Consider the following 17,274-nt stretch of genomic DNA (forward strand, 5'->3'; position numbering starts at 1 on the left):
AGTCCAAGTTTCTAGGCTCCTCTTATATACAACAAGTCATTAAGAAACAAACAACTGTCAATTTCAAACACTAGCCGTTCATAAAATCAAAGAAAAGTTATGATAAGCTTAGGAAAATGAATATATAAACAAATTAATGCGAATTTCTACGGCTGACATTTGACGATTGTACTTTCAATGGGTGCAAGCCACTTGACATGTTGCAACATTAGTTGATTATTATGAGGTGACTTTGCTAATCTCCACAGGTTATCATTCAACTTGATATGCGATTGGCATTTCCCCATTCAATTATACAAACAGGTTAAATCAACCAAAATGGCCCAACTGTGTATGTTGATCGATTGAAGTCACTTCTTCCCATTTCATGTCCTATACCATCTTTTTCTAAATATAAAGTATTAGCATTTTCACTTTTGGTTGGTAATTTTTTTTATTTTTTCATATTTTACTTTTTAATTGAAGGATAAAAAAGAGAGACCAACGGGTGATTTGGTTCCATAATTGCAATTATTCATTTGTCCAGTACACTCATTTTTATTTTGAGAATATGGGATTTCTTAACAAATTCGCCTTTCCACCCCTCAAAATTACTCCATGTAATGGTAACCTAATAAATCAGTATCCCGTTGATGAAACCCAAGTAAAACTCTAGTATACAAATTTTGACATTTTGAATATTCCAACTCATTTAAAATATACATTGAATATTTTATTTTATTTTTAAAAAAATCCATACATTCTACTTAAGTTGAAAGACATTTTGACGCGTTTACCAAAAAAAAATAATTGTACTCATGAAATTGTTAGACCTTTTTTTTACAACTCATAGCTGTTGATGCGACTTGTGTGTGGAATATTTTTTTAATTAACAAAAATGCCTGAATGTGGGTAATTATGATATTAAAAGTTGTCATTTCCCTTGTTAATTCGAAAAAACTACAATGATATGTTAATATTATACTATTATGATTGTATTTATCATTTAGGAGAGTTTTTGGAAGAGGGAGGAGAAAGATAAATTCTTTAAATAAATATATTTAAAATTAATATTATTTAAATTAAAATATATAAATTGATATATTGATATAAATTTAATAAATTAATTATACATTTATCATTATAAATTTTATATATAATTATTTTAATTTAAAATTAAAAAATATATCACCACGTTCTTTCCTCTTTAAAATTTTTTCTCAAACCTATCATTACAGATTGACATATGCTGTGACCAGTTAATATTATACTGTAACGATTGTATTTGAAATAATTTATGAAAACTTTGTTTAAGCTTATAAAAATAATTTGTATTTTTTTATACACTTTTTATTATAATAAATTTATTAATATAACTGATTAAAAAATTATAATTAAATTTATAACAAACTATTATGTAGTAACAATTTATTAAATAGGTGCTTAACTTTTTACCGAAATGCATTCTCTGTCTCAAATTCCTCGATGATTGCAACTCATGATTTTTTAATTTAATACATTTTTTTTTATATTTTCGCTAAGCATATGATTACTATTTTCCTTTCTATTCATAATCATGCAAAATGTAGCCGTGTTTCTCCTCATGCACACCGCTTATGTCCAAATCACTTTTGAATTTTTCTTAAATGATTTTTATCATGCTATGAATGAGATAATTAAAAAAATTAAAATACATTTATCTAATAAAATTTAAAACAAGAGTTTGTTAAAAAAAATTCTAAAACAAGATAGAAATATATGGCTGTAAGCCTGTAATGTAATTTAAAAATTGCCAACTTTTTAAAATCAACTTCATTTAATATAATGTTACTAATTTTAACTAATAAATATACGTACAAATTAATTAAAAATATATATACACACGTACTAATATTTTACATAACACATGAAAGATAAATATTATTCTACTACTTATATTCAACTTAATAATAAAAAAAACTACACGTTTTTTTTATTGTAAATTTGATATAAATATTTTTTATTTATTTTTTCAACCCTAAAAGTAGTTTTATTTAGTGGATTAAGAGGGACCTAATGAGTTAAGACAAGTAAATTGTTTCAAAGTTGACAAAGGAGTGTTCTTCTTTGAAGTTCGGAAACCCATCGAGTAAATGTAATGAAGAATACTAACACAATAAGACAAACATAATAAGAGAGTAATAAATAGTAAAAAATATATTTTCCCAAGCTTGTAAGCAATTTTTATATTCATTTACTTTACCTCCAAATTAAGAGTATCGACTAAACTCAATATAACTCTAATAGATATCAATTTTACCATAGGTGAGAAGATTTTATTAAAATTAACATCTTTTTCTTTGATCATAACCCTTCACTACTAATCTATCTTTATACTTTGAAGAGATATAGATATAGTTACTTGAATGCTTCACCTTATAGATTCATCTATTATTTAAGGCCCTTTTATCCTTATGTAACTTCACCAAATAAAAAATGTGATTATCATGTAGGGGCTTTATCTCATCTTTCATCACATCCAACCACTTTTGCTTTTCTTCACTCTTCATGGCCTACTCAAAGTATTCAAGTTCTCCTTCATTTGTAAGTATCACATACTCATGTGAAAAATACTTTATCGATGGTTGTCTTCTCTTGTTGGATCTCCTAAGTTAAACTTGAGGTGATTCAAGAGCATCACCAAAATTTTCATCTTGTGACATCTCATTTTCCTCTTCACCATCATCATTATTAACAAAAATATCTACTTCATCTCATCATGTTGGTCACCAATATAATCATGTTGCACATCATTCTAAATATCACTATCCAAATTTTGAGTAAGTGATGGAATTTGATCAATACCAATCTCGCCATTGTCTTCCTTTGGTGTAGACTTCTCCATTTTATCAATATCTTCAATGGTTTAATATTCCATAAACTTCAAATCATGACTCCTAGAAAGCTTTTTCTCAACATGATACATTGTCTTGACTTTGCATTCAACTTGGATTTTCCCTTGGAACATGCACAAATGCCTTGCAACCAAAGACTCTCAAATGATCATACTTGACATTTTTGCCAAACCAAATTTTGTTTGACACCTTAGTGTTCAAATCAACGATAGGACTAAGATTGATAACATGCATTGTCATGTACAGTGTCTCACTCCAAAAATGCTTGGAAAACTTAGCTTTTAAAAAGCATACACTTTACATTCTCAAATAGTGTCTTGTTCATCTTGTTTGCTAAATCATTTAGCTAAGGAGTTTTATGATGAGTCTTCTCATGTGCAATACCATGATGCTTTTAGTAAACATTAAAGGGTCCATAATACTCACTACCATTGTTAGTACAAATGCATTTCAGCTTCTTACCTGATTGCCTCTCAACTAAAGCATGAAACTCCTTAAACTTCTCTAGTGCTTGATCTTTTATTTTCAAAACATAGACCCACAACTTTCTGGAACAATCATCAATAAAGGTAAGAAAATAAAGTACACCACTACAAGATTTTACCTTCTGAAGACCACAAACATCTGAATGTAGCAATTCAAGTATCTTAGATTTCCTGGAAGGATAATGCTTCTTGAAGAATACTCTGGTCCGCTTACCAATCATGCAATGATAATATTTTTTCAACTCTCTATTCTTTAATCTTGGAAGCACATCCTTTTTGGCTAAACTGTTTAGCCCCTTTTCACTGATATGACTAAGCTTTTGATGCCTCCATATCCATGGCATTGACATATCTCTAGCACCCAAAACTTTTGTCTAATACAACTTTGAAATATTCTCCCTTCTACCAATAACCAAGTTATCTTTGGTGAGCTTCCACTTTCTAAAACCAAAATGATTATCATCGCTACTATCATCAAGCAGTTGTACATAAATCAAATTAAAATGAACATCTAAAGCATGTTTGACTCCTCTAAGCAATAACTGCATCTCTATGTTAGTCTGCAAGCAAACATTACCAACACCAATTACCTTGAAAACATCATCATTACCTATCTTCAAAACTCTAAAATCACCTGAAATTTAAAATATAAAGAATTCCTTTCAAGTAGTCACATGCAGTGTAACACCATTGTCAATTATTTACATGTTTTCATTAGATACAAGATTCACTAAATCAATGTCATAGAGAATAACATGATCACCACTAGTAGCAACAATCACATTATTATCATCATTATGATTCTTCTCTTTTTTATTATTCTTCTTGCCTTTATTCTCTTTCCACTTAAAATAGTGATGACATTCAATTTTCTTATACTTTTGGATTCTCCCCATATTTTTAGTAACAAGTACCTCTGACTAAGAAGAAGTACCTTGTGTCTTCCTTATCATCTCCTCATTAAGATAACTAGTCTTTGTCATTTGGAAAGACACAACACCATTAGGGGCAACATTAATTATGAAAACATGAAATGTCTCCCAAGAATTAGGTACAATGATAAATATGAATAGTCTTGACACTTTACCATCAAATGTGATTTCTACAACTGACAATTGATTATAATGTGTTTGAAATTCACTCAAGTGCTTTGTAAAAGACATTTCATCCTTGTATTTTAATTCAACAAAACTATCCAATAAGTATAATTTGTCATAAGGTTATCGCATACGTCTCTTGATGAATGAGCTTATAAATATTTTCATCATTAAAGAGCCTGATAAAACCACATACACGTTTGTGTTTAAAGCTTCACTCCTCATTAGACATAGAATCTAACTTCTTTGTACAAAATACAAGAAGATGCATATTCTTCACAAATATCAAGTATTTCATCTTGCACTTCCAAAAATGATAGTTTGCTCAATTCAAAGAAATCATCTTGTCTATGTCTCCATTATTAAAGCAAGTTAAGAAACCACAACCACTTAACCAAAGAGCTTCGAGTACCATTATGATGGAAAATGTCAAAATAATAACACAAATACAATAGAAGAACAATAAATAGCATAATAATATTCCCTCAAATTTCCAAGAATCAGTGAAGAGCACTAACAAAAGTAGAATCATAAAAGACAAACAATTGTTGTGGAAAACTCTTCAAAGCAAGGGCAAAAAACTATGGGTCATCTAGACCAAAAAAATATTTTACTATAATCAACAAAGGGTACAAGAAGGTATCCAATAAACACACAAAATATGCTTACAAATACTCAAAGTGAATAAAGCACAAATGCTCACAAACGAGAAATAAGAAGACGAAAAGACCTCAATTACAGAGTACAAAATCGTGATATCTGTTTCTCCTTCTCCAAACATTTTCTTGACAATTCAACTAGACAAAATGAAGATTCACGTATGACAAACTTATTATAAAAAAAATCAATCCAATTCCATAATAAACGAGTCCACAGTTGCAATATAAAAAATAATAGTCAAATAATATACAAAAATAATAATTGTTGTAATGAGTTTTTCTTTTATCTATCTTATCTAACTTCGCTTTATTAGTTTTAGGGATACATAATAAGCCAATATTTTTAAGGAAGTGAAAAAAACACAATACCAAGTCATTATTAAACATTAGTCTCTATCAATGGGCCCATTAGGCCCACCATCAATTTCTGTATTCGTGATTGTGGATCTCGTGCAATCCAGCTGAGTGCTGACCCTTCTCAATGTTTCCATGCACCCATCACGTGGCTAACCCAAACCATAAAATTGAACCCCATAAACACTACATTTTAGCTTCGACCAAAACATAATTCAAAACAAGTGGACAAATTATTCCCTATGTCCCTAACCCTGCTTTGATTTTTTTTATTTGTTAAAAAAATGTTTTTAATGTTTGATATAAATTATTGAAATTATTTTAAGACGTATTATTTAAAATGTCAAATGTACTGTTTCGTATATCAGAGTGTATTTTGTATTTTTGTGTAAAACTTGTCTACGCTAATACGTTTCATAGGAGAACCACAAAAAATCTCTAAAATATAAAATAAGTTGTTAGCTTAATATTTTATTTTTATTTTTAATGTGCATTACAAATATCTCACGACGTGCTTACACGATAGAATAATTATTTTTGTCTGCCATTTTCGCTGATTTTTCAAGTTACTATAAAATTTGAAATTTTTTTTTATTTGTTTTATTTTAATATCACTTTGGAAGTGCATGAGATATATTGGAAATTTTACAATTTCTTAATGGAGACAAAGCAGGAAGCGATTAAGACAAAATGACAAACCGAATTTTGCCTACCCATCTCATATACCTCTCAACTAACATATAATTAACAAAAAAGAACAAAAATATACAAAAACAAGTTGATATATATTCTAAAAAATATAGAGAATAATTACAATGCATTTTATGTTTGTTCAACCTTACTTGAATATAATTGTTTTGAGGGTCGAAACAATAAAAATTGCAGTAATTCAACACAGGGATCAAAATCAACATGAAGGGTTGTGGATCGCAGAGGGTACAAATTATATATTATAAGCAGATAAGGATTGGAGAGTAGAGTGAGAGAGATTGATAGAGCACTACAACTTGTGTTTTATTTATTTATGCACTTAGGCCAATAAGAAATCAGTGATGAGAGGGCAATAACATTTTGCAAGAAAGAAACAAAAACATGATGTTAATGGCTTCTTTGATTCATAGTGTGCATGATGCTAATCATAGTTGGTTACCTCTCATTGCTCGTTTTATTTTGCTACTCTGCCTCCACCGTACACGTGTCCAACAAAATCTAATCAGCAATAGTTATCCTAATTCTTCTTTTGTTTTCTCCTCCAAGTGGTATAGTTGGAACACAAAGCCCAAAATATGGGGTTATCAAATTTGTCAGCCTCAACTGGGAAATGACAAAGGGTGGTAGCCACCATAATCTTTTGCAAGGTACATTACAGTGTTCATAGATTAAAATGTTGGATTGAATTGATGTGATGTGAAATTATATATAAATTATTTAATAGTATTAAGGTTAAATATAATTTATCCTTTTAACATATATTAAATTTTAACTTTGATTTTTATAAAATTTAGTTTTTACTTTAGTTTTTATATTTTTAAAAATTATTTATTTTTTAATTACTGTTAAATAATGATATGAGTAATTCAGATGTTCTTACTTATCAATTTTTATGTTATATGTCATTTTTTAAAGATACATAAATAAAATGGATTAAAACTAAAAAAATTAAGATGTAGGATTTATAAAAATAATTTTATAAAGATCAACATTTGATATATTTTAAGGAATACAAATATATTTAAACCACATATTAAATATGAAAATGTGAACTTTTTAACTGTTGTTCACTCTTCATATAATAAAGTAAAACATTTATGTTTAAGAACCGATATATAGTTTTCATATTTCTCTTCTTTAAATATCAGTTTCTTATATTTGAAATTATTTTTTGGTTTCTTCTCCCAAGAAGATTGAAAAATATATATGATACTATATTTAAATTACGTCCTAATTTTATGTTAACGAGTGTTTTTTTAAATTTTAAATATCTAATATATTTTATGTCTTAATAATAATAATATTTTAACTAATTGCTAGCAATGAAAGTCATTAGAGAATGGGAGAGCAATAGAAAAACAAATTATTACAAAGTGACAAAATTCACGTGACATGTTAATGCTTTGCTGGTAATTAATCACAAAAATTATATATCGTATAACTAAAAGGATCATGAATAAAAATATATTAAATAATACATCAACTATTTGTCTTGGATCGATGTTGCTGTATTTTTATGAAATTCTTTATTTCTTTTATAAACTGCAGAAGATCCATTTTCTTGATTGACACAGATATAAACACAATACGTACCTTGAGATTATACTTTGTACATATTCAACTTTTGTTTACCTATTTTTCTTATGTCCTAGTTTTTAAGTCTTCGTGCTTCAGTAAATTATATTGTCTGAACTTCAGACATTTTTATCTCGCTATCTCGACATATATAACTGTATAATTATATTCATCTAGTTCAAGAAAAAAAAGAAAAGGCTGTGGATAAGATGGAAAAAGTACGAGACAGAATAAACAAACAAATAAAGGTAAATTCGGTAGTATTCATGAAAATTGTTTAGAGTGATAATATTTAGACAGGTATTTAAATAATAAATTTATTTAATAATAAATTATTATATTTGAATAAGTTAAAGAGTATTTACTTTAAAACTAAATAATTTAAAATTTTAAAATAAAATAATAATATTATATTTTTATAATTTTTTATTTATAATAAATAGAAATTATTTAAATAGAAATTATATTTTATTCAAAATTAAAAATTTATAAAAAAATAGAAAAATAAAATAAGAAATTTAATATACAATATATAATAATAATAATAATAGATCTATTTAGTAAATAATATACTTTTAAATAAATTATATATAATAATATTTTTTTTAACTTAACACGTATCTCTTGTTTATTGATATAAATTTTTTGGATTAAGATACCATATCACATACCATGTATAAATGCGGGGAATGAAAAGTAAATGAACATGTGAGGGATATTTTATGTGGAAGTAACAAGACTCTCTCGGTTAAAGTTAGATTCAAAATCAAAGGATAAATTATAGTAACTGAACGTATTTAAGTTTTATAAGAAGTATTTCTAAATCAGATGTAGATATTTTAACAAAAATTTTTAAAATAAATTTATGAATGAATCACTGGTTTATCTAACGCACTTTAATTATATAAAGGGCGATAGGCAAGAAAATATAGTAGATTTGCATGCAATCATGAGGTTAACCTCTTTATCCTTGTACTCCCTTTTGACAGAGATATAATGTGTTCCGAGTCAATTGCTAACTGGTAATATGTACTAACAACGTATTTGTAAGGTTGAAATACATAAATTGGGTATCAAGTTCTCTTGCACTCGGGTTTTTTTGTTACTAAAAAATAATGTTTTTGGACAACTAAAAAAATATATTTTCATGTTAGAATCCCCTGAGTTGGGCTGCTTCTACTCGAGGAAACAACAGATCTCTTTCATTGCAAAAAGCATGTGATATATGAGTCCAAATGTCTGTGATTGTGATAATGTTAAGTTCTTTTTTTTTTCCTAATGAAACGAATAATTTGCTGAACTTAGAGAAAAATTAACAGTGCTACCTTTACTTATTTCTGTCATCAATTTTTTCTATAAAGAAGAATAAAAAAATGTATTTTAAACCCACTTTCAAATAATACGTGTTCAAAGTATTGTCATGAAATAACTGAAGTCACGAAATGATCATTTTTCAATGATGATACTGCAACTAAGATATGAAGAAGTTTCGGTGTATTATGACTAGATATTTACATTTGCAATTTCCATGTCAAAGTATATCTATACCATTACAAAAATTGGATGCCACAGATAATCTTAACTAGTGGTTGAGAATGTTAAGAAGGGCAACTCTAATCTTAATCAAACGCCTAAACAGAAAATCAAGCCCTTCTTCGAGATCTTGAATAAGCGATTCCAGTTTCTCCAAATGGTTTTTAAGCTTAGTCATGTTGTCAAATTTGCTTGTTTGGGAAAACATGCAGGATTGCAATGCTTCATCAAGTTGGGCAAATTCACTTTCATCTACTAACTGTGAGCAAGCTACTTTCTTGGTTTGCATTAACTTGGAAACCAAAAGCCAATTGCTTGACTTTGATTGTGTTGTCCCTGATATAAAGTGTAGTAGTGCCTGAAATGTTGATAGAGTGACTACTTCCACATTCTCTAATAAGCTAACCAAAGCTAGTGTTTGATTTTCTTTGTTTGTAGATGAAATGTTGCAATTTTTTGTGGTACCCTTCAAATTTGTCAAGGCTTTTGAGATGGCCTTCTTGACCACCTTCCTTGAAGCCAAGAATTTTTTAATCTCTGCCTTGAGCTCCACTTCACCTCCCTTTCTTCTTCTCATAATTGATTGAAGTTCTCTCATGCACTCTTTTGTATGCAGTAGAGAGTCTTTGGTGGCTGTGCACACATCTAAGAGCCTTAAGGATCCATTCAAAAGTTCATCTACCCAATTTTCTTGACAATGATGGTGAAGTGCTTCTTTAGTGAGAGGAAGTTGGAACAATTTTTCAACACATTCATGCAGATCTTGCAACCCTCCTAGCTTTTGGTTAAGTAATGAAGAGGAAGAGGAGGTTTCATGGGATGCCCTTAATCTTTCCAAGTGCTCATTGCATTGTAGGATGAGAGGGTGTGGTCTAGAGGGCAAGCTTTTTGAGCGAGCATGGAAATGGGATTTTGGGTTCAATGGAGATGCTGCCATTTTCCCTTAGTATAAGAGCAGAGAAACCTTGTTGTTAGACTATAGAATTCAGTCTATGGATCTACCTTCTTGCCAATTCCATGTACACAATTTATATTATGGGTGTTGGGGACACGAGGAATCTCATCTTAATCAAATATCAATGAGTGCTAACTAATCAAGATTTGGATCTAAACATTATCACAAAAATGTTCGATAAGTGTCTCCCACATGGAAACTCCCCAACTAATATTTTGTTTCGTTTTTCTCTCTCTCTTCCATGATTATGACATTTTCAATGCAAATCATTTACTATCAAAAACTTGCGTTCAATAATGTAATTCATCTACACGTGTGGAGTACTCTGATGGCTAAAAACAATGGCTGCAGTACTGCTGGACATGTCTCTCTTGTAGAAGCAATAACTGCATAACTTCTTGTTCCCGTGCATTAAAATAAAGCTAACAACGTGTGAGTGAACAGAAGGGGAGGTGGAGCCTGAGCCTTTGTTTCTTTGTTGCATTTCATTTAATATAAAACTGTCAAATGGCCAATGAACGTGATGTCTTAGCTATGAGCTTACCATCTAAATTAAATATTTGAACCAGAAAAATATTTGGCGTGTAAGATGATTTAAAACATTACAACTATGATCAAAGTATAAGAAATGGATGATACTTACCTTCAGTCCTATAGTCAAATGATTAAGTCACACTTGCATGGTTCTTCTTTTGAAACATACAATTAGACATGAATAACTCTTTCCATCTATATATTTTTCCTATTACTTAGACCAAGGACTCTTTCTGACATAGATCAAAGACTATGTGCCTTAACGTATTATGGAATAGCTTCTTTTTATCAGTTTATGTTATCAGTTTGACACAAACTTATCCAGTCGATAACTATTTGATCACTTAGTAAAACTAACTAAAAGTGGATAGGAAATATTTGACCACTGCTAGAAAATTACAATTTTAAATTACAACAAAATAGAAGGAATGTTTAACAAATTTTTAGCATGAAAGTTGCATGAAATCCTCGCTTTGCTTTTATATAAGGAAACTACACGATTTTGATCAGTGTTTCAAATTTCTGATGAGTTAATTTTTTGAAATTTATTCTTTTAAATTGTGTTTCTTATTGCTGATAAAAATAAATGTTTTTCTTATTATAGCTGAGTTGGGCTGCTTCTATTAGAGGAACAACAGATCTCGTTTATTGCTAAAAGCATGTGAGATTAGTCTACTAATATTTAATCAGCCTCTGATCGTTGAAAATGTGAAAGTTCTGCTTATTGATTAGCCCCACTTGCGGTCCACCTTTACGAGTCTTCATTGCCAATGGTCATTTATGCCCATAAGTAACACAAAACTGCTTCATGGATACACCTCAGAATTGATACTGCCATTTGAGTTAATTAAATTAGAAATGTATAAGGGACTTTTTATGATGAAAGAAGAAAATTGCTGATGCCTTAGATACTTGAAAATTGAAATATAAGGTCATGAAGTAATTTAATTAAAGTCAGGAAATAATAAAATCTCAACGGTGATATCGCAACAAATTTTGAGTAAAAAGCTTCATTTTATTATTGCTATACTAGTTATTTACATTATGATTTGTGTATAGAAGTATATCTATGCTATGCTACTACAAAATTTGATTCCACATATATGCCAACTAGTGATTGAGAATATTAAGGAGGGCAACTCTTATTTTAATCAAACGTCTAAACAGAAACTCAAGCCCTTCTTCAAAGTCTTGAATGCGCGACTCCAGTTTCTCCAAGTGGTTTTGCAGATTGTTGATGTTATCTGACTTGCTTGTCATGTGAAGTACACAGAACTGCAATGCTGCATCCACTTGGGAGAATTCACTTTCATCTGCTACTTGAGTGCAGCCAGTTCTTTTGGTTTGGATCAGTTTGGAAACCAAAGACCAACTGGTACCTAGTTTGGCTTCTGTTGATCCAGCGATGAAGTTCAACAATGACTCAAATATTGAAAGAGTGACAACTTCAACATCTCTTAACAAGCTAACCAATGCTCCAGTTTGTTGGCCTTTGATGTTAGAAGAGAAGTTGCACTTTTTGGCAATAGCCTTCAAATTCACCAAGGCTTTGAAAATAGCCTTTTTCACCACCTTCCTTGAAGCCAAGAACTTCTTAGCCTCAGTTGTGATTCCCACTTCTTCTCCTCTTCTTCTTCTCATAATTGATTGAAGTTCACGCATGCACTCCTTTGTATGCAAAAGAGATTCTTTGGCAACTGTGCACACATCTAGGACTCTTAAAGATCCATCCAAAAGCTCATCTACCGAAGATTCTTGAGGATCATGGAGAAGGGCTTCTTGGGTGAGGGGAAGCTGGACCAACTTTTCAACACATTCATGCAGATCTTGCAAGCCTCCTAGTCTATGGCTTAGCAATGAAGATGAAGAAGAGGTTTCATGGGAAGCTCTTAACCTCTCCAAGAGCTCATTGCATTGCTGAATGAGAGGGTGTGGTCTAGAGGGCAAGCTGTTTGAGCGAGCATGGAAATGGTATTTTGTGTTGGAAGAAGAGTTTGCCATTTTGCTTCAAGAGAAGAGAAAAACTTAAGATGAATGTAGAATTGAGTCTGTGGATCTGAGTTCCTTCCACTTCCACACGCTCAATATATATAATGGGTATTAATTGAAGACCCGAGGAATCTCATCTTAAACAAAATCAATGAGTGCTAACTAATAAAGATTTGGATATAAACATAAGCTTGTCAATGTTAGAGCTATGTCTCCCACAAAGAATCTCCTGACATGGTGTTTGTCTTATTTAATATACAATAATGCAATGCACGATTGGCAACAATTGTTTTGGCTTTTAATATATAAACATAAATTATATTTCATTGTGTCACTATTACCCCTCGTGTGCATGTGCATGTGCATGTGCATGTGCATGTAGAGGACTATTTAGATGGCTAAAACACAGGCTTCAGGCTTGGGTTTTGCTAGGCTTGGGGAACAAGTGTTGCGTCTCTTGTGCCCACTACCCATGGCACCATCAAGCTCAATGTTTGGTGCTGCAATATATCAATTGCAAAAATAAACTTTATAATCATTTTTAAGTTGCAGAGCTTGCAAGGTTCTTTTTTTTTTCAACAAGGTAGCTCAATATCTTATCTATGATAGACTCTAATGCTATATTAAATTTCAACTTTAGCCTAACTGATTTTAAAAGTTAGTTTATAAAATTGTTTTAACTTTTACAAGCTCTTATTTAATGGTGCATGTAATTGACATGAAACTTGAACGTGTCTATATAATTTACGTGTGAATTGGCCTTTGCTCAACATAAAATATGGGTAAAGGGGACAAAAGGAATCTCATGTTAACAAATCTCAGTGAGTTCTAATTAATGTTAATCTGAATCTTGAAATCAGAAATGTTAGAGCAATGTCTCCCACAAAGGAAGCTCTCCAACTCATACATATTGTTTTCTCCCTCACTTTAACGTGCAATGATATTATGATAATGACACTCGTCCGTGTCAATTAATATATTCAGCTCACGAGTGGCATGAATGCAATCAGTTGCTTCGTTGCAATTGATTTGCGAATAGAATAGAATAGAATATGATAAACAAATATTATCGTTTATATATATATATATATATATATATATATCACAGAAATGTTAGATATGTCTCCCACAAGGGATACTCTGCTATTCAATACGTCTTCTTGTTTTCTCCCCCACTTATATAATAATCACATTAATATCGTTTTTATATATTATTCTAATCCCATCAATTCTAAGAAAAAAAAATTATTAAAATTAATAAGAAAAATAATTATAAATTATAGTACTTGAAAAATATCCATAATAAATAGTCAAATTAATAACTCATATTAAATAAACATACTTATCCACTTATATGAGTAATAATAAGTGTTTAATTAATATAAACTTCACGATAAATAGAGATATATATAGAAAAAAATTTAACGCGCATCTAAAAATAGTCTTTTATCTGTTATATTTAATATTATATCCAACGAGTGAGTGGCATTGATGTATGTGTTGCTTTGTTCCAATTGTTTTACGAAGAAAATTTACATTTAAATTATTGGGAGTTATGTGCATGTGTAAATTAAAGTAGTTTGCATCACTTTGCCCTCAGTTGGCCAGGCATAAAGGCCATACATTTTTATAATCAATTTTTTATTGGTATAACTATTTATATATTAAGAGCAAAGTTTGGGGTTAAACATTTTCCATTTTGTCCAACGAATTACTTTTTTCCTTTGTACTTGTTGCTTAGGATTCATACATAAACTCATCTATAACTTAATTTTAAGCTATTTCTTCATATCTAAAATTAAGATTCGGTATATTTTATCGGGATTTTTTAAAAACTTAATTTGATTTTTTAACCTTTTAGTTTAGATAATATATAATTTTGGTCTTTTAAGTTTTTTGAGTCATTTTTTAAAATTAAATAAATTTTGTTTTGTTATTGATCTTTCTACCTAAAATCTTTAAATTATCATTTTCTATTCAAAATCTTCATAAATTGAATCAATGAAATCATTTTAAACTCTCTTTTCTTCCACACTAATAAATGAAACATCAAATTTCATCCAAACTCATTTTTTCTCCTTTTCAAACCATTATATCTCGTGTTTTGTAAAATCTTTCAAATTTTACTAAACCACCACCAAATTCTTGACTTCTAAATTTTTCAAACTATCATTTATCACAAATCCATCATAAAATCTCAACTATTTGGATAAAATATAACAATTTAAAGATTTTAGGCGAAGTATGTTAACAATAAGATCAAATTTGCATAACTTCAATAATAGAACAACTTAATTAGTTTAAAAAATTTGAAAGAATAAAATTTTATGTAGTTCAAATTAAAGAAACTAAAATACAATCAAAATTTTATTAATTAATACCATAAATATATATTTTATTTTATTTTATTATTCAAACTGTTAATATATTTTAAGAGTTTAATTTCAGGGCATTATTAATATAAGATTTTTATACTATTAATTAATTAAAACAAATTAACATAATTTTTATATTAATTATTGAAAAACAATAATTCTTCCTAATATGACAGTGAATGACAATGTAAATATATTTAAATGAAATTCATATTTTAAATGTTATATCTTTTGGATCTGGTGTTCGGATTCACTGGGCCCAAAATTAAAAGCAACAGAGGCCAGTTTGAATCGGATCGGAGTACTCATCTGGACCAACGGCTAATAGCTGGATCTGGGCCGATGGGTAGAGATGTTGGCACTAATATTGTTTATTTTTTATGTCACCCTTTTTCTTTTTTCTGGACCAAAAAAAGAAACCCCTTTTTCTTTTTCTTTTTATTTTTTCGTTGATAAAAAAAATATAAAACACCACCCTTTTACAACATTAGTATAAAGGTTTTGACCCAAAAGAAAAATATTAGTATAAAGGCGTGTTAGCTCATGATTTTGTAATGAGCTATATTTGATGATGTTCTGATAATGTGGTAAACCACTTGTCCCTTGGCATGTAATATTTGAGATTTGAGAACAAGTGCTGGGATTAGGTTTGGATTTAATCATCCACCTAATGGCAGTTGTTGTAAGATTGACAACTAGGATATGCCTTCAAATTGACATGAAGTATCGTGTGGGCTCAATGCTTGATTTGAAGAGTTTTTAAATTATATTATCTTACTCCTCTTCTTTCATCCTTTCATTTTATTTTTCGTAGAAAGGAGAAGTAAAACTTGATTAAAAGATAGGATTAGCAACATGGCATTGGTACCTGTACCAATAGCATGTTTACAAATAAAAAATAAAAAATAAAAAATACTATAACATTTATAGGTGAACTAAATAAAAAGAAAAAGTTTCTGCTTCTGTTTTTAAAAAAACAGTAATTGAAAGATGAGAATTGAGGTACATATAGGAACTATGCAAAAGAAATAGATGATGAAGCAACAACAGTTTGATCCTTGAATAATATGTATTCAGTAAAATATATACAGATTTAATCACATTCATGTACAATTGTGTGACACTCATGGGGGGAAAATTGAGTGCACAAAAGTCATATAGATTCTATGATTAATGGTTGAAGATGTTAAGAAGGGAAACTCTATTTCTAATTAATTTTCTTGAGAGGTGCTCAATTCCTATTTCTAGATCTTGAATGCACATCCCCAAATTTTCCATATGACTGTGAAAATTCTCAATATATGAAGGCTTGTGACTGATGAGAGACTGCAAAGCTGCATCCACGTTTTCAAATCCATTAGTGTATGATTCTTCAGAGTTACAAACTGCTCTTTTAGGCTGCATCAACTTGGATATTGCTAACCATCTTCTGTGCTTTGAGTGTCCTTTTGAGTCTGAGATCAAAAGTAACAATTGTTCTAAAGAGCTCAAAGTAATTGCTTGTGCTTCTTTTAAGAAGCTAAGCATGGATGAAGGCTTGTTGTCCTTGATTGAAGAAGAAGGAATGAGCTCATTTTTCATTGCTTTCAAATTTTCCAAGCCCTTTTGAATTTGCTTCTTCATCTTCTTCCTTAGAGCCAAGTACTTCACACCCTCAACTACAAATTCAGTTTCAGTGCCTCTCTTTCTTCGGATCACCGATTGTAATTCATGCATGCATTCCTTTGATTGCAAAAGACAATCTTTAGCTGTACTACATATATCCAAGAGCCTTAGAGACCCTTCTAGTAATTCATCAACCCATTTATCATTGCATTCTTGTGCGAAGGCTTGTTGTTCAATTGGCAATTGAAGCAACTTATTAGTGTAGTCATGCAAATCGAGCATGTCATTAAGTTTGTGGCACACAGAAGATGATGACAATGAAGAAGTGGCTTCAGAACCCTTCAATCCATGCAAATGCTCCTCAAATTGTGATGCAAGTGGATGAGCTGCAGAGGTCAAGCTGTTGCTGCGAAGATGCTGAGAGATCTTTGTGTTAATTTCAGCGATTGCCATTTTTTTTTTCTCCAAAAATAGATGGTTAGAAGGTAATATATAGAGTTAGTTTCAAATGCTGAGTTTTTTGTGGTTG

General features: G+C 30.0%; 3 protein-coding genes across 3 annotated transcripts; all 3 read right to left on the reverse strand.

The window, feature by feature from the left end:
* Nucleotides 1–9,336: 9,336 nt before the first annotated feature.
* On the reverse strand, nucleotides 9,337–10,224 carry LOC113866368. The gene has a single exon (XM_027501260.1). The coding sequence runs from the start codon at nucleotides 10,222–10,224 to the stop codon at nucleotides 9,337–9,339; it is 888 nt and encodes a 295-aa protein (XP_027357061.1).
* Nucleotides 10,225–11,886: 1,662 nt separating this feature from the next.
* LOC113865185 lies at nucleotides 11,887–12,777 on the reverse strand. Its single transcript, XM_027499581.1, has one exon. It carries the CDS (start codon nucleotides 12,775–12,777, stop codon nucleotides 11,887–11,889), a length of 891 nt encoding a protein of 296 aa, XP_027355382.1.
* A 3,533-nt stretch (nucleotides 12,778–16,310) lies between these two features.
* LOC113865187 lies at nucleotides 16,311–17,198 on the reverse strand. The gene has a single exon (XM_027499585.1). It carries the CDS (start codon nucleotides 17,196–17,198, stop codon nucleotides 16,311–16,313), a length of 888 nt encoding a protein of 295 aa, XP_027355386.1.
* Nucleotides 17,199–17,274: the final 76 nt, after the last annotated feature.

The sequence above is a fragment of the Abrus precatorius genome, unplaced genomic scaffold, assembly GCF_003935025.1.
Source record: "Abrus precatorius isolate BTA unplaced genomic scaffold, Abrus_2018 Scaffold4, whole genome shotgun sequence".
Taxonomy (NCBI): domain Eukaryota; kingdom Viridiplantae; phylum Streptophyta; class Magnoliopsida; order Fabales; family Fabaceae; genus Abrus; species Abrus precatorius.